Genomic DNA, 19,435 nt, shown 5'->3' with positions numbered 1-19,435 from the left:
TAGTTAAGAGACTGAAGTGAGCAGTAATTATATATGTATGCACGTATGGTATGTAAGCAGGTAGGTATGTAAGGCCTTGAGAAGACAGACCTAAATTGAACAGTGTCCTCCTAAAAGTTCATGTCCACCTAGAATCTCAGAATGTGACTTTATTTGAAAACAGGGTCTCTGTAGGAGTAATTAGTTAAGATAAGATCATACTGGTTATGTGGGCCCTAATCCAACAACTTGTGTCCTTTAAAGAAGATATTATGTGCACACCATGGGAAAAAGCCATGCGAAGCATGACCATGAGGCAGAGACAGGAGCAATGCATCTATAAGCTGAAGAACGGCGAGCACAGTCGGCATCCAACACAAACTAGAGTGAGGCAAGGCTGGATCCTTCCCAGCCTTCAGATAGTGCATGAACCTGCCAACAGCTGTGATTTTCAACATCTAATCTTCTGGGCATGAGAAAATAATTGTCTGTTGTTAGAAATCACCAAGTGTATAGTACTCTGTTGTGACAGTTCTAAGAAATTACTACAGATATTATGTAGGTAAAGGGTATTCTTGGCTTATGCTTCCAGTAGAGAGGTAACACATTACAGTAATATACTGGCTTAATAACTGAAAAATTGTTACAATGCCTGTTTGTAAAGTCTTATTTCAAAACTCATTTTGTTGTAAAGCACTGCTGGATACTGGATCTATGAAAATTAATACAATAAATTGGTATTACATAATGTTTAATCTCATGACTTTATTGAATTTATTTAAATAGTATATAAGATTTAGAATATTACATTTGTTGTCAAAACATATAATGTCTAAGCTTTATCTTGAGGCAAAAGCAATAGTACTCTGTAAAGCCTCTTAATCAGAAATGGGGGAAAATGAACAGCAAGAAGTATTAAATATTCCTTCCAATGATACCCATTCCTTCCAAAAATATCAGTCATTTCTTACCTATATTATCCTTTTCTTTGCAAGAAATTGAATAGCAGCAAATTTCTCTATCCTGAATAGCAGACAGGTTCCTGTAAGAAACAGTTCAAAGAATAAATGTTTGCTTAAAATAGCTGTCACACTGAGCACTCTGCTTGATTTTACTTGTTATTTTCATTAGTACACTGAAGAAATTATTTTACTACTACTAAAACTTTAGGGATTCACTTCTCTCGTAGGCCAAGTTTATTTACTAAAAAAACAGGACTACAATAATTCCTGGATAATGTAATGATGCTAAACAGCACAGTGGGCATAATGTATGATTTAGAACTAAATTTTTAAAACAAGATAACTCATTCTTAGACATACATTTTTTCAATTAGCTGTTTCTCATCCAAGGCATTTGGAAGATCTCTCTTGTTTCCAAGTACTAGTACCTTTAAAAGGAAAAGATATTAAGGATAAACATTTATATACAAAAATATCACAGAAGCATATCATTTTTATATCTGAAGATGTTAAAATTAATGTAAATACATACCTCAATACTAAAGCATATTTGCATAACTGGTGGCCTATCTCGTTCATTCAATTATTCATATTGATATTCACTTAATGCCTACCTCATAGATGCCTTTAATTCGGTATGCAACTGCAACTTCTATTTAAAACATTCTAAGTTTTGGGCTGGAAGTGTAGCTCAGTGGTAGAGCTCACACATGTGTACAAAGCTCTGGGTTCAATCCACAGCTCTAAAAAGAAACCTTCTAAGTTTATGTTGTACATTGTTATTTCTCTTTTTTAAAAATATGTTTTAGTTATTGATAGACCTTTATTTTATTTACTTATTTATATACGTAGTGCTGAGAACCGAACCCAGTGCCCCCATACATGGTAGGCAAGCACTCTACCGCTGAGCCACAACTCCAGCCCCAAGTACATTGCTGTTTCTTAATAAACCAAAACTAAAATAGGAACATATCTTAACCAAGGGTGGAAAGCCTTTCTTTCTTTCATTTTTTAATCTCAATCATACTTCATGTGAACATAGAAACAGAATTTTAGTAAACCAGTATCCAGGAGCTGGGGATTTGACTCAGTGATAGAGTACATGCTTATCATGCACAAGGCCCTGGGTGTAATCTGTAGCAGCTACATAAATAATAAAACAGAATTTCAGGGTCCATTCTATAGAATATACTTATACAGTGTATACTTATACACTTATGAATACTCTAAGACAATGGATAAGTGTAGGCATCAGGATGAATACAGTAATTATATACTCTGTTATCATGACTGTTATATAAATATGCTTTCAAAAGAAAGCAGAAACAACCTTCTCAATTACCATTCTAACTTTCCCCAATACCCTTAAATCATTCATTCCTACCCTCTTTCTTTGTCTTCCTCCCTTTGTGGTACTGGGGACTAACACATGCTATGCACAAGTAGCTCTACCACTGATCTACATCCCCAAAAGCCCACCACCTCTTTTTAAGAGGGGTGTCACTAAGTTGCCTCAGGCTGTCCTGAACTTACGACCTTCCTGTCTGAGCTTCCTGAGTCACTGGGATTACAGGTGTGCATGGCCACCACACCCAATCTTAAATCAGTTTTCTACTGCTTGAAAGTGAGAATCCTTATGATGACCAAATAAAACTGATTTTTATTTATGGTATACAGAATTAGTCTTTAATATGGAAGAAAAAGAGTAAGACCTGAAGTCCGAAACAGATTCAAACCTGGCCTTGTGATAAATGTCTAATGACGGCTACGAAGATGGGGAAAAAAACACTAATCTCAGTATGTTGCGAGGATTAATGGAGGTAATGTAACTGAAGTATCAGGCCCTCATGATTTTATTGAGAGGCTAAAGCTGGTCCTCCCCAGCATTCCTTAGCCCAACTAATGGCACCACCTTCCATCTAACTGCAAGAGCCAGGAGCCAGAATTCCTCTTTATCCTTCACTTTTAATTCATTGCTTCATCTGTTGGACTATACTCCTACATGTCTCTAAAATCTATTTCCTTCTCCCCATGTCATTCACAATACTACCCTAATCCAACATCCTACAATTTGTCAGGGCTACTAAAACAGCTTCCTAAATCTGTCCTCCTCATAGTTCCTTCTTGACCACTTCGATTCATTTGTAACTATAATCAGAGTGATATATTCAAATACTAAATCTGATCCTTGCAAATACTTCAGTGATTTCCCACAGTCCTGCTCAGTGCGGCCTCTAGTGTCCCAGCTCCAACATTGCAGGCCATGCTCTACCCCATTCTCCCCACTCAACTGAGCTCTAGGGCCTACTTCCTACCACCAAAAGGCCTTCCTTGTCCTTCCCCTCCAGCTGTCACACCCCACACACTCCTATACATCCTTCAGCTCTCAGTTCACACATCACCTCCTCAGACTCCTTCCTCTTACCCTAAAACTATATAAAAACCTCCCCTCTAAATGTCATCATAGAAATTATCAGAGAAGCATTATTTAGCTGTTTACAGACCATGTATCTTGCCCACTAAGCCACAAGCTCCATGAGCGCATGCAGTATATTTTTACTCACTTCCACGCAACACCATATCCCTGTTGCCTAGGAGTTTAGCCAATGCCTAGGACATGGCAGATAACTCAGGAAATATAAATCTTTCAGACCTTTAAAAAGACGACATTTTACTAATTTCAAACATAACATGAAATCAGCTCTCTAAATCCACAGGTTTGACATCCATGGATTCAAACAAATGAGGATCAAAATTAATTTTTTAAAAAAGTGAAACTAATATACATGTACAGACTTTTTTTATAGTCGTCAACCCTAAATACTGTTAACTACTTATATAGCATTTATAATGTATTGGTATTATAAGTAATCTGGAGATGACTTAAACAACATGGGAGGATGTATGTAGAGTACATGCAAGTAATACGCCATTTTGCATAAGGACTTCCAGGCACAGAGGCGCACACCTGTATCCCAGCGGCGCAGGAGGCTTGCAAGTTCAAAGTCAGCCCAGCGACTTAGCAAGACCCTGTCTCTAAGTGAAATATTTAAAAGGGCTGGGGATGTGGCTAGTGGTTAAGCACCCCTGGGTACAATCCCTGGTACCAAAATATCAATAATAATAATAAATAATAATAGGCCATTTTTATATTCATAGAAGGCCCCAGAACTGATCTCTGTGGATCCTTAGTGACAACTATTATCCTATAATTATAAATGTAAAGTAACACATAACCCATACTTACAGGAATTCCTTGTAACTGTGGTTTATCTAGAAGATTATGTAGTTCATTTCGAGAGGCTTCTATCTTATCACGATCTGCAGCATCTATCATGTAACTTAAAAAAAAGAAATGATCAATATGCCTTTTCCATGTGCCTTGATGATGACAACTAGGACATAGATTTTTAATTTTCTTAAGATTTAATGTTATTAAAATTGTTAAAAGTCCTAGATAAAGAAAAGCTCAGCATTTATAAACGCTTTCAGCAAGTGTTTGTAGAGACTTAATACATGCTAGCATTTATGTCCTGTAGCTCTTAGCTACACAAACAAACATAAATAAAGCTTTCATTCTACAGTTGATTTTTTTTAAACTCTCATGTTAATGAAATTACACTAAGAAATTAGAAAAGAAAGATTTTTATTGCCTGACATAAAGACCTAGACTTCGGAAGTATTAAAACAACCTTCTCCTCAGAAGCCTAAATTGATTTAAATTTTTAACAAAGCTTACACGATGGCATTGACTCCTCTGCAATACCGTTCCCACATGCTCCGGAATCGGGGTTGTCCTCCTATGTCCCAGATCTTTAAATTAAGACAAAACAATTCTCAATAAAGGTATTTCAAATACTTCACTGAAGGAAGAATGGGAGAGAGATCAGGAAGACATATTTAATCTCACAGTGTGTCAAAGTGCTCCTAAAAACTCAAGCTCAAATAAGCTCTTAATCTGGGAATTCTTTGGGGCACTTCTAAACTTGATGTCCATATTTAATATGCTAACATTAGATCTAAAACTCTGCTTGAGCAAAGACTTGGTTCATGTGCCATAATTTCTTCCTTTTCCTGTTAACTCATACACTTCTAATACTAAAAATGTCTTTAATGTAACAATTTCAAAATCTACAGAACCATGAATCAGCCAGATTTCAATCCCAAGATAGAAAACAACAGTTCAGAAGCTATTGTAAAGTTCAATTGTCTGAATGCCCAATCTTTTTAAGTTATCCTATGAACAATACAGCCACCATTCCCACGTAGGTGTTTTTCATAATAACTATTAAGCCTATTCTGTACAGAACCATGTTGATCACTGAGCTACATAAAACTCTTAAGTCATGGTATTTACTTTCAAGGTTTCCAACTTAGCCAGGTACCAGAAAAATGTATAAAGAGACATATATACATGACTAAATAAGGAGTTTCATCCAGAAAAGCCAAAGAATTTAATGAACAGATTCTACAAATCACAAGAACTGGGCAAAACAGTCATTATGGTCCAGGCCATTTTTAGAAATAAATGTCCATGAAAGATTGAATCAAAGCATCAAAAATAACCCCAATGAGGTGCTGAGGTTGTGACTCAGTGGTAAGTGCCTGCCTAGCATGCCTGAAGCACTGGGTTCAATCCTCAGCACCACATAAAAGTAAATAAATAAAATAAATGTATTATGTCCATCTACAACTTAAAAAAAAAAAAAAAGGCAGTTAGTAACTGTTAAAAAACAAAACAAACAAACAAACAAAAAAACCCAATGAAAATGCTAAAATATTATCCCTAACAATGGTTCAGGATATAAACCTATTAAACTCATTCTGAAAAGAAAATCATGTTAAAGAACTAGTTAACTTTTTCCTATTTTATAGTTTCAATTTTAGGCTTAGAAGAAGAAAAACTGGGTGATGGTATTGTTGCCAAAGACATAATATCAAATTATCAATATTATAAATAATTAATTCCCTCTCAGTATAAAATATTATTCATGAAACAATGTAATGCCACAATCCAAACATGCTCAAGATGAGATCTTTATTTCTTGGGAATACCTAGATCCCAAATATCACTTCTACTAATCCATATGCTAATTTTTAATGGCACTTAACATTTCAACTCTTTTTTTTTAATGTGTCTTTTTTTAATATTTATTTTTTATAATATTTATTTTTTAGTTTTTTCAGCGGACACAACATCTTTGTATGTATATGGTGCTGAGTATTGAACCCGGGCTGCCCACATGCCAGACGAGCGTGCTACCGCTTGAGCCACATCCCCAGCCCAACATTTCAACTCTTATACATTCTTTATGAAGAAACAAAAATGATTACATGCCCATTCATTACCTAGGAACTGCAAAATACTCAAGCAAAACCAGAGAAACAGGGAAAATTTCCAAGCTGTGTATTCTAACCATGGATTACAGAAAAAAACTGACGTACCTTTATTGTGACGTTACCTTTAGTTACTTTCCTCATGTTGAAGCCCACTGTGGGTATCATATCTTCACTGAATTGACCTGACTAAACAAACAAAATGTCTGGAGTTAGATGAATCAGTATTTATAAAGAGAATAATCTTCTAGCATCAACACTGCGTCTGTACCCATTTTAGCAAATAACTCATATTTTAGTGGTGCTAACAAACTACTTTAAGAAAATGTTCCGGGGCTGGGGATGTGGCTCAAGTGGTAGCACGCTCGTCTGGCATGCATGCGGCCTGAGGTTCAATCCTCAGCACCACATACCAACAAAGATGTTGTGTCTGCCAATAAATAAATAAATAAATAAATATGTTTTAAAAAAAAAAAAGAAAATGTTCCTCATAGCCCCAGCTCTTAAAGAAGAACATTACTTTGCTCATATAAAAGCATATTCTTCCATTAAAAAGACACTTTGGAAACGAGGCATCTTACATTACAAACACTTATAAAAATTTATAAATTCTCCCACACATATATTTTCACAAAGTAGAAGAAAACCAGAAGAAAAACTTCTGTTTTTAATTTTCATTAAACTAGTGTGACAATAAATGTTAACATTCATTGCTGAATAGTTTTTATGAGTTAGTCTTTTAATAATAAGGCTCATAAAATGTTGTCATATAGCAGTTCTTCCTTTTACATAATCAACTGTCCTTTTGGGCTTCTATTCTCGATATCATAAGACTACAACTAAATATTTGTCATAGTATTCATATGACTTTTTCACATTTAAAATATTCATCAGTTTGGAACTTGATTATATACTTAAAGGAAGATTCTATTTCCAAATGACTAACCTGTAATCATCCCACCATCAATTTAAAAATCTACTCTTTCATTTAGTAAGATAGAAATTAGGTGCTTCATGTAAACATTTAAGGATGAAAGATATATCCAATTTTCCAATTTACTTCTTGAATTTCCTGACATTTACCACTTCATTGTATAAATAATTACTGAACTTCTTATTGATCTACTGAGCAAATATTGTAGCTTTTTTATATGTTTATAAATACTTTTCCTGGGTTCCTATGGGTTGATGTGAGGAATAGGCTACCTATTAAGCACAAATAAGAGCAAGTGATTTATTCTAAAGTCATCACTAGGTATTGAGACATAATATTTTATGTTTTCCATTTGGGTGAAGCATGCATACCTTGTAAAAATGTACCTAAAGAAAAATGGGCAATTTATGATAAACATTTTTATTAAATTAAACCTGAGAAAAGGTCCACTTTGCCCAACTAATTAAGAGTGATCTGCTAAATACTATACAAAGAAAGGTGGGTTCTCAATTTTCACCAGTCTGTTTATTCCTGAGTAAACACTAGGGTTTTTTGTGTTTTTTTTTTTTTTAATCAAAGCTTATTCTATGTATTATTGTACACAGTAGATCAAGAATTTGGAGCATTTTCAAATTGCCTTCCTGCATCTCCCACCTTCCAAGTAAACTGTAGAAATTAATAATTTTAATATATCAGCTAGAATTATACTAAATACATTAACTTAAGAAGAACAGTCCTTTATCAACTCTTAATATCTAACCACTATGTGGTCTCAGGCATGTGGTTATCTACTGAGTCATTCCAATCTTATACCTTTCAGAAAAGTATCAAAATTGGCATAATTTCTTACAAATTTCTTGCCATATTCTTTGACAGCTATTGTGAAAGACATCTTAATGAGCCATAGTAAATACTGACTTATGTATTTATATTCCAGCTGCTTTGGCAAAAAGGTTAATGAGTTAACCTTTTTAGGTAAGCATACTAAGAGTAATGAGTATCTCAACACCTAAATGGTTAAACAAATAAGACTAGTTTCAAGGACTGGTTAAATAAATAAGACAATTTTTATTTTCAAGGCCCTAACCCTAGCCAATTTTTTGTATAACTTAAGCTAGCCACTATAAGTCCCAAGCAAACTAAATTCCCATTTTATAGAACTCCAAAAGTTCATTCATTCTCTCCTGTTAAGTGGTGTTTTGGTTGAGAAAAAATGTTAGCACAACTAATCATTAATTTCACTTATATTAGACATTAATTCTCAGAACTTTCATATATATGAACTGTGTGACAATCTATTCATGAATCAAAACTAGATATATCAAAACTAATCATAATAGGGCTGTAGTTGTGGCTCAGTGGTAGAGCACTTGCCTGGCACGTGTGAGGTACTGGATTCGATCCTCAGCACCACATAAAAACAAAAATAAAGATATTTAAAAAACTAATCATAATAGAAGATATACAAATAGCCAATAAGCACATGAAAAGATGTTCAATGTCACTAACCATTAGGGAAACACAAATCAAAACCATAAAGAGATAGCACCCATTAAGATGGCTACTAAAAATATAAACAAAAGGGGTTGGTATAGATGGCAAATTCCTATAATTCCAGGAACTCAGTAGGCTGAGGCAGGAGCATCAGAAGTTGTAAGTCAGCCTCAGCAAGGCCCTGTCTCAAAATAAAAATAAAAAGGGCTGGGTATGTAGCTCAGTGGTAGAGAACTCTAATGTGCATGAGGCCCTGGTTTAATCCCTAGGATTGGGGGAGGGGACAGGGACAATTAGTTAAAATCTACCAGTAGGTTCCCTGGGCACTCCCCATTCCTAGGTTACAGAAATGTCAAAGAGGTAACTGTCAGAAAAGTATAAAGCAGAGAATGTCTGTGACTGAAACCAGATGCACAGACCTTCAAACCACAAGACTGAACAATCACATTTTCTTAGGGTCATAAGGACACTTGGTAACACCTGGTAACCTCCAGACCAAGATAGTTGCTCACAACCCACATTCCAGAACTGGTCACCTCTCAAGACAAACTACCATGGCTCCAACCTACCTGAGACTTGAGACATTTCCACAAAAGATTCAATATAAACCTTTTTTGTTCCTGGTAAGGAAGACAGGGGAACAGCCTCCTATCTCCCTTGATGTAGGCTTATTGCTAATGAAACATTTTCCTCTCAAAGTTATTGGCTCTCTAAAGATGGCAGCACAACCAGACTTTGTACAGTTAAAGTTACCAGCCTCAGGTATTTTATTACAGTAACAGAAAACAGTCTAGACCATAAGATCCCACAATTCCTTTTCTGGGTACATATCCCAATGAATTGAAAACAGAGACTTAAAAAGACATTTTGTATACCTATATTTACAGCACTGTTATTCACAATAGCCAAAAGGTGGAAGCAACCCAAATGTCCTTGAGCAAAAATGAACAAGATGTGATATATACATTCCATAGCTACAGCATGGATTACCATGAAGACATCATGGTAAGTGAAAATAAGCCAGTCTCAAAAAAAAAAAAAGAAAAAAAAAGAAAATAAAAAAAGACATTTTCTGATTTCACTTATAGAACGTGCCTAAAAGGAGCCAAATCCATAGAAACAGAAAGAATGGTGGGGACTGAACACATTCCTAGCATGTAGCAAAACCTGAGTTCAATCCCAGCACTGGGGAAAAAGAAAACAAAATGAAGGTTCCCAGAAGCTGGGGGAAGAGACACTGAGGAACTCCCTTTAGTGAACACAAAGATTAAAAAAAAAAACTTCTAGAGATAGACAGTGGTGTTGGTCACACAAAATGTATTTAATACTATGGAACTGCACACCTAAAAATGGTTAAGGGTCCAGGCACCATGGCACACGCCTGTAATCCCAGCAACTGAGGCTGAAGCAAAAGGATGGCAAGTTCAAGGTTAGCTTGAGCAACTTAGCAAGACAAAACAAAGCAAAAAGTGCCAGGAATATAGGTCAGGGTTAGCACAGAACTGGGTCCAAACCCTAGATTCAAGTTCTAATACTGTGAAGTGGAAAAAAAAAAGTTAAGATATTTTCCTTATTTTCCACATTTAAAAAAAAGAAAAAAAAGTCATGACATAGGAAGAGGCAAATCATTACCATTTTATAGAAAAAGGAAATAGATTTCCAAGTACCTTCTGGCAGTAAAAATTTGTGACTATAAACGTTATAATGCTACATTACAATAATAAAATGATGTACAGAGCTGCAGTTTACTGGGGTATGCATCTCTTCATTATTTCTCAGACAGCAGGTGCTAACAATAATTTTCCTATAATTTAGTTACTGTTGATAATGTGGAACAACTGAAAATTAGGTAAGCAAGTATACTTGAGTTTTTATTCAAAATATCTTGCGTTCAGCAAGATTCTCATAAACATGTGTTGAACACACTAAGAATTATTAAGCTACAAAGGAGGAAAATACTGAAACTCTTCTATCAATAAAGTACTTACAGGGCTGGAGACAAAGCTCATCGGTACAGCACTTGCCTAGTTGGCACAAAAAAACGTGGTTGGGCAAAATAAAACGGTAAAGAGACCATTCTCAAAGTCAGGGAATCAGTAAGTCATGAGACCCACTTTGAAATTCAGCTTCCATATCCAGAAGGAATTGGAATACTATCTCCAAAGTCACAGAAAGTTCTTAACATTGATGGTTTTATGTTTTACCATAGGTCTTTCAGTTAAAATATATTTAAGTAAGCAGATAAATGCCTACAGCAGTGGAAAAACAATGCCAACTCCATCATGCAGAATTTACTACTAGAGATTTCAGAACTGAGACAAATGGAAAAGGGTTAAAAAAAAAAATTAAAGGGAAGAGAGAAACCAACGTAAAGTCAACACCAGGAAAGCAAAAGACATGAGACAATGAACCTATATTAGTTAAAGAATTTCACCAAAGACACTCTGACACTTCAAAACAATCTGGATGGGGGAGGCATCAACTTTGTGTTTCAGTGTAGAGATGTGCTGTGCTTTGATTACTTATAAACTGTGATATCTGACCCTGCTGAGAACAGAATGAAATCCTAGCACATTTCAGTCTTTTAAAGTAGGATCATTCTAAATGGACTAGACTAGATTTTACAATTGTTCTTTTAAATGAACTAATTCAGAAAGCACGCTATTAACAACATGGGAAAAGAAGTTTCTCTCTGTTTGACCTGTATATCTATACTAGCAATCAAATATGATATAATAAACTTTAAAAGACAGTGGAAAAGTACCTTCTCTGACAAACAACTCATAATAGTTTTTTTTTTCTCCAAGAATTTTTTTTTTAAGGTACTGGTTATCAGGCTGCATTATAAAAACAGAATGAAATAAGGAACACCACAAAAATCTCTTATTAAATTTCTGCTTTTAGCCTGAAAAAAAAAAAAAACAAACTTCTTTTCATGTGCCAAGTACAGTGGTCTTGTTTTAAGGCTGAAGATATTTCACAGTAAAGGAAGCTAAAGAGACACTACAACCAAATGAAGTATTTGACCCTAGAATAGATTCTACACCAGGGCAAAATGTTATAAAATCACTGGGTCAACCAACAAAACAAGAAGAAAAAATCATAGAGGTAAGCAGGTGAGTGTGGTGGTACAGGCCTGTAATCTCAGTGGCTTGGGAGGCTAAAGGAGGAGGATCCCAAGTTCAAGGCCATCTACTGCAAATTTATCAAGACCCTCAGCAACTTAGCAAGATACTGTCTCAAAATTTAAAGAAAATTTAAAAACTGTGATACAGCATTTTTAAATGTCCTAAAGTTGGCAACTTAAACTATAGTCATGTAAGGGAGTATCCCTAATTTTACAAAATACACATTAAGCTATAAAGAGCCAAGGTGCACATTTCTCATCCTCAAATGTTTCACAAATATGAATGATTTCAGGTTATACATACACTAACAGTGAAATGTGTTGACAGTAGTTTGATTTTTGGTAAAAGGCCCACTCCTCAGTTATATGCAAAGGACTTAAAATCAGCATAGTAGGGGCTGGGGTTGTGGTTCAGCGGTAGAGTGCTCGCCTCGCACGTGCGAGACCCTGGGTTTGATCCTCAGCACCACATACAAAAATAAACAAGTGAAATAAAGGCGTTGTGTCCAACTACAACTAAAAAATGAATATTTTTTAAAAAATAAGATAAAGGCATATTACAGTGATGTAGCCACACCAATGTTTATAACGGCTCAACTCACAATAGCTAAACTATGGAATCACCCTAGGTACCCTTCAACAGATGAATGGACACAGAAAATGTGGCGTGTATACACACACACACACACACACACACACACACACACACTGGAATATTACTCAGCCTTAAAGAAGAATGAAATTATGGTGCCAGTAAACGGATACAGCTGGAGCATATCTTGCTAAGTAAAATAAAACAATCCCCAAAAAACAAAGGTCAAATGTTTTCTCTGATATGTGGATGCTAACTTACAATAAGCGGGGGACGGCTAAGGAAGAATAAAGTTACTTTAGATTAAGTAGAGGGAATTAAAGGGAGGGGTGGGCGTATGGGTATAGAAAGGATGGAAGAATGAATCAGACATTATTACCCTATGTACATATATAACTATATGACCCACTACATCCTCTACAACCAGAATGAGAAATTATAATCCATCTATATACGATATATCAAAGTGTATTATACTGTCATGTATAACTAATTAGAACAAATAAAAATGAAAAAAATTTTAAAGGCATACTGGTGTTCCTCACAATGCTTTTATTCCCACAACTTTTCTATAAATTTGCAATAATTTCCAAATAAAACATTTTGAATAATTGTAAAAATTGGAATAATCAAACACCACCATCTCTTATGTTACATCAGGTACATATGGAATTAGAATATGGGGAAAACCTTAAGACTTGGTATAAGGAAAAGACCTCTTGGCTTTAAAATTGCAATTATAATTTGTTTTCCTCTTAAAGATTATAAGCTACTTTAATGTGTTAATATTTATAAACTAGAAAGTGAATTTTACAGAGTACATTCTCCCAAGACTAAGCTCCTCTTAGTTTCAGGGAAATTTTTAATATATTTTCTTCTTCTTTACATTAGTTATAGTTATGAACATACACCTCATATTCAAATGTGATATTCCCCTTACTTCACTTTTTTTCTTTTTGCAGTACTGGAGATTGAACCCAAGGTTGCTCTACCACTTTCGACAGGGTCTTGGTAAATTGCTCGGGTAAATTGCTCTAGAATGATCACAAACTTGTGATCCTGCCCCAGCCTTCCAAGTCACTGGGATTACAGGAACATACTACCACATCTGACTGCGTTTGTTAAGGGGCTAGAAAATATGTACATAATCTTTCAATAACACGATTACACCATAACATTTCAAAGATCATATGGCATTCATTTTCTTTTAATTTCAGAACACTATGGACAACTGTACCTTAAAACCTCATAAGACAATGACCTATTCTCAAATTTTCTGCATAAATCTGGATTTATTACCAAATGCAGACATAATTTTTCCCCACAGAACAGAGTTTTTAAAAGCATGTTAAAAAATTCATTTGAACAGTTAAATCTTATAAAAAACTAGAGCAACTCAAAATTCTAATGGGCTGTTGTTCAAAGGAAGAATTCTGCTCAGTATTTAGATTTAACTAGCATGCAAAAACTTTAAATGATAATTTCTGAGTCATAAGGGATATAAACCAATTAAGCCTCCTTAGGTTTGTTTTGTTTTGTGTTGTTGCTGTTGTCTTGTTTTGGTTCTAGGGATTGAACCCAGGGGCACTTTACCACCAAGCTACATCCTCAGCCCCTTTTTACTTTTTATTTTGAGACAGGGTCTCACTTAGTTGCTGAGACTAGTCTTGAAATTGCTAACCTCCTGCCTCAGTCTCTAAGGCCTCTCCTTACGTTGAATGGCTCAGATTCTCCACGAGATAACCATTACTTCAGAGAAATCTACTCAGAAATGTATTTCTCTAAAGCAAACCAAAACTTTCGCAACAGTCATAACATTCCAACATTATCCTTTCAAAACCGGAATAATGTGCAATAATATGGACTCAAAAACAATCTTGTAACTCCTTGAAAAAAAAAAAAAAAAACAGCCAGAAAGGTAGTGAAGGCAATTTTAAATTCTTGCCACAGATGGCCCCTCGTGCAGACTATGGTCTGGATGCCCAGGTTTCATGTAGTCTACCAACACAAACCAGTGGCAGTGGCTTCAACCCGCACAATGAGTGATAGGTTCTTTCATCTGGGGTGTCTGCACAGACAAAGGAGAAGCAGCTGGGGCACTCATACTAACTATCCATGAATTGTCACCTAGGTGCTCCAAGGCAGGGAGACCAATTTAAAAACTGCTAGCAATGATTGGCAACTAATCCACACCCTATCTTTGTGTGCCTGTGACAACATACACAGATGATGAATCTGTAACATCCTAAAGTAAAAGTACCTACTGCTTTTCATTCTTTCCTCAGAGGCCTTATAAGGCTACTGTAACTCTTCCTTTATACATTCACTTAGTCACTATCTCAGTTTTCAACAGAAGGAAAGGGAAATTAAGAATCAAAAATAGTGTTCATTAACTACCTGCTGTGTAAAACAAGGCAATCAGGTGATGACTGGGTGTCTAGTAAGGCCTCTCTGAAATAGTAACATTTAAGCCCTTAAAGATACTTTAAAATCTGTCTGGGGGCTGTAGCTCAGTGGCAGAGCGGCTTGCCTAGCATATATAAGACCCTGGTACATGCCTAGCATGTATAAGACCCTGGGTTTGATCCTCAGCACCACCATAAATAGACAGACAGATAAAGGTAGTGTGTCCATTTACAGCTAAAAAAAAAATCTGTATGGTGACTGTACATAATGATAATGTTCTACATATTTCAAAAAGCTAGAAGAAGCTGGGTGCAGTGGTACATGCCTGTAATCTCAGTGGCTCGGGTGGCTGAGCAGTTCAAATGACAGCCTCAGCAATTTAGCAAGGCCCTAAGCAACTTAGCAAGACCCTGTCCCCAAATAAAAATATAAAAAGTGGCTGGGTATGTGGCTCAGTGATTAAGCACCCCTGGGTTCCATTCCTTGTACAAAAAAAAAACAAAAAAAAAAAAAAAAAAAAAAAACCCAAAAAACTAGAAGAGTTTGAATGAATGTTTTCACCATAAAGAAAAAATAAAGAGACAGGTGTACCCTTATTTAACATTACAAAATTCATACATGTATTCATCATGACATCATACCCCATAAATATGTATATTTATTCTGTAATTTTATTGGGTATAATAAATACACATAATATGTATCTGTTAAAAATAATTTTTAAAATGAAATTTAAAATAGGACAAAACAATTCCAAAAAGAACACCTACCTACCTATTGTGCTGCTTGAAAATGAGTCACGGTATCAAGTATCTGCTCAGCTATGTCACTAACAGAGCACTCTAACAAGTTAATCTTAAGAATGAAAGGGTGTTCTTTCTCCTCTTTCCTTTTGGCTGCCTCTCTTAAATGCCTATTGCTAATCTATCTCCTTCAACACTTAAATGTTTACTATCCTCTTCTCTCTGCTTTTCTTCTTCTTCTTATACTGAGGATTAAATCTGGAGGCACTTTACCAAAGCCACATCTCCAGTCCTTTATATTCTGAAACAGGGTCTTGCTAATTAATTACTTAAGGTCTCGCTAAATTGCTGGGCTGGCCTAGAACTTGTGATGCTCCTGTCTCAGCAACCCCATTAGCTGGGATTACAGGTGTGCACCACCATACCTGCCTCTGCTTTTCTTCTTTCCCAAGTCACCAGAGACAAAAATCTCTGCTCCCAAAATTCTAGCCTAACAGTGCTAAATGTTTGTCTCCTTTCATCTATGAGACAAACTTACCCACTCAAACTTGTTGAGATGTAATATTTAACTCTTTACTATTGTGCTGTTCCACACAAACCACTCAAGCACTGCTTCTCTGCAAAGTCAAAGGGAGCTCTTGATAAACTTCTAGTCTGAGGGTCACTCCTGAAACCTAAAGATTCCAGAAGGCAAGTCTCCATGTTTTAGCATTAAAAATGTGAGGTGTTCTGTTGTTCTTTTACAGTACTAGGATTGAACCCAGGGTGCTCTAGCACTGAGCTACATCCCAAGTCCCTTTTACAATATTTGGAAACAAGGTCTTGCTAAATTGCCCGGACTAGCCTCAAATTTTCACCCTCCTGCCTCAATCTCCTGAGTCTGGGAGGCATGTACCAGGCTGATGTGCTTTTTCCATGTGATTATGTTTATGGTAATTTCACAAGCAGTTAGATTTGCCTTGGAAAACAGAGGCTGGATAGTTTATTTTGGAAGTGTAAAGTTTTACTTACATTGTCAGAATACAGAACATTCGAAATAGCAACAATATGGATCTCAAATAGTTCTTTTTGAATAGGGCAATTAAAACTGAGTAAAAAACTCATTGTGTTTTCTTTAGCATTTGGCTATAAAAACTAAATATATCAGCCAGGCACGGTGTTGCATACCTAGAATCCCAATGACTTGAGAGGCAGGAAGATCACAAATTCAAGGACAGTCTCACCAACTTTGTAAGACCACAGGCAGGCAACCATCACACACACACAATCAAGTTTTTAAAAAATGAATATAACAGACAAGAATTCTTTATATAACAACTTTTCTATGAAATATAATGGTAGGCCAGGTGCACACCTGTAATCGCAGCAACTCATGAGGCTGATGAAGGAGGATCACAAATTCAAGGTCAGCCTCAGTAACTTAGTGAGGCCCTAAGCAACTTACTGAAAGCATGTCTTAAAAAATAAAAAAGGCTAGGGATGTGACTCAATGGTAAAGCACCTTTGGGCTTAACCCAAGTTCAAGGAAAAAAGTAAAAGGAAAATAGCAGTAGCTGCCTGGAGGCCCTAGGTCCTACAAAACAAAACATAATGGTATAGGAAGTACCCAACTAATTAAATTCTTTATTGTCAATCTAATTCTAACTCATTTGAAATAACTAATTAATTCTTACTGCCTGCTAATATCAATGGAGCTACTTTGAAGTAACCTCCTTTACAAAGACAACTCTTGAGGATTCAAATGTTCATCAAAACGCAATTTCAATTAGAAGTCTGAAAAATCTCATTCCTGCTAACTTCTTCTCCTGAAGAATATTCATTTCAAAAGGTCTCTTAGCGACTATTTCCTATATTTACTATGCCTTTCTTTAATAGCACCCTAATAATGATATTACTAAATCCATGCCCCAAAACCAGAAGGAAATTTTAAAAACTTAGTAGTCTATGAATTAATCTGCTAGTGAGCATCCTCAATCAACCACCCAGCAACCAAGTGGCAGTGAAGCATTTTTACTCACATAGGTATTCAGAAACTCTAAAACAGTAACAATGCAAAAATGGACACTAAACTGGGCATGGTGGCCTGTAATCCCAGTGACAAGAGGCTAAGGCAGGAGGATCACAAATTTGAGGCCAGCCTAGCAACTTGACGAGACCCTGTGTTAAAACAAAACAACAACAACAACAAAATCAGAAAAAAAGAGCTGGGAGCCAGACATGGTGGCACACGCCTATAATCCCAGTGGCTCCGTAGGCTAGACAGAAGGATCATGAGTTCAAAACCAACCAGCCTCAGCAATTTAGCAAGGCCCTAAGCAACTCAGTGAGACCCTGTCTCTAAACAAAATACAAAAAAGGGTTGGGGATGTGGCTCAGTGGTTAAGTGCCCCTGAATTCACTCCCCAGTACCAAAAAAAGGAGGGGGGCGTTGGGAGTGTAGCTTAGTGGTAAAATGCCCCTGGGTTCAATTCCAAATACCAAAAAAAAAAAAAAACTAAAAGAAAAAAATAAATCAGTGCTAGAGAGCTCTAACAAATACAGTACTGGTTATCCCGTCAATTATTGAAGTATACAGGCATATTTCCCATAAACATTAAAGGTACACCAAATCTTTACTGAGCATCTGTATCTTTACATGCTTTAAAAAAAAAAAAAACAAAAAACAAAAAACTGCTGTTATTTAGGATGTGACAGATTCTAAAGTCAGAAGCATGGGTGTGGGGGGAGACAGCAATTCAGCTTGGCATTTTCAGGCCTAAATGTCATTCTAGTGGTTGTTCTCTAACATTTGCTGATTTTACTTTTCTTTCTAACAAATATTTCCACTGGTACAGCACCTGCCTAGCATATAGGAGGCTTGCACTCAACCTCCAGCACCACAAAAACATACAAAAATCAGTTTTAAAGTAACTTGATTTAAAACTTTCCTTCCTTCTGGGGAGAACTGAGTACTTAGGGTAGTAGGAAGTAGACTTATTTTCACTGTTATGACTTTCTACATATTCATATGCTTCCTGTTTAAAAAAAACAAAATACAAAAAAAAATAATAAAGTTTCCTTTCAAATCCCTTCCTAGACTTTTGTTAGTGAACTTAAAAAAAGAGGGATTCCTAGAGCAACCCCAATGATCCAAATTAGTAAATGATACATGTAATATAAATTCTTTAATCTTAACAAAGACTCCCCTATGAAAAGGCTTCAGTATGAACTACAAATTTTTAACCTACATACAGTAAAATTAATTTCATACTCAGTAAAACAAATTTAAAAAGCCTAGTCTTTTTTTTTTTTTTTGAGAGAGAGAGAGAGAGAGAGAGAGAGAATTTTTAATATTTATTTTTTAGTTCTCAGCGGACACAACATCTTTGTTTGTATGTGGTGCTGAGGATCGAACCCGGGCCACACGCATGCCAGGCGAGCGCGCTACCGCTTGAGCCACATCTCCAGCTCTCCCCCCCCCAAAAAAGCCTAGTCTTCATTAAGACCTATTACAGTAAGGTAGAATTAGAATAATAAAAAATTTGAAAGTTGTTTTTAAAGCCATTCTAAAAATGTAAAGTTAAATATGTAAACATTTCATTATACTATTCATTTATTTATTTTTGATACTGGGATTGAATGCAGGGGCACTTACCCACTAAGCTACCTTGAGATTTTTATTTTTTATTTTGAGATAGGGTCTCACTAAATTGCATAGGGTCTTGCTAAACTGCTGAGGTTGGCCTCAAACTATAATCCCCCTGTCTCAAATTCTCAAACTGCTGGGATTACAAGCGTAATCCCTCCATGCCCACACCACTTCAGTACAGAGTTCTGGTAAATGGAATTACTCTGAGGGGTCTCATTCATCTCTCAGGTCAG

The 19,435-nt window shown here is 35.9% G+C and overlaps 1 protein-coding gene across 1 annotated transcript in view; it reads right to left on the bottom strand.

The window, feature by feature from the left end:
- The window catches only part of Arl8b (ADP ribosylation factor like GTPase 8B), a 44,062-nt gene that overhangs the window by 5,690 nt on the left and 18,937 nt on the right, over positions 1 to 19,435 (bottom strand). Inside the window, exons 2-6 of the mRNA XM_015494951.2 lie at positions 6,387 to 6,467; positions 4,681 to 4,754; positions 4,189 to 4,282; positions 1,302 to 1,369; positions 951 to 1,021 (exon numbers count right to left, since the gene is read on the bottom strand). Of these exons, the coding sequence (XP_015350437.1) occupies positions 951 to 1,021; positions 1,302 to 1,369; positions 4,189 to 4,282; positions 4,681 to 4,754; positions 6,387 to 6,467 (388 nt within the window). The remainder of the gene's footprint in view (positions 1 to 950; positions 1,022 to 1,301; positions 1,370 to 4,188; positions 4,283 to 4,680; positions 4,755 to 6,386; positions 6,468 to 19,435) is intronic.

Source organism: Marmota marmota, unplaced genomic scaffold (genome assembly GCF_001458135.2).
Source record: "Marmota marmota marmota unplaced genomic scaffold, marMar, whole genome shotgun sequence".
Lineage (NCBI taxonomy): Eukaryota > Metazoa > Chordata > Mammalia > Rodentia > Sciuridae > Marmota > Marmota marmota.
This window is presented reverse-complemented; position numbering and strand designations above follow the sequence as displayed.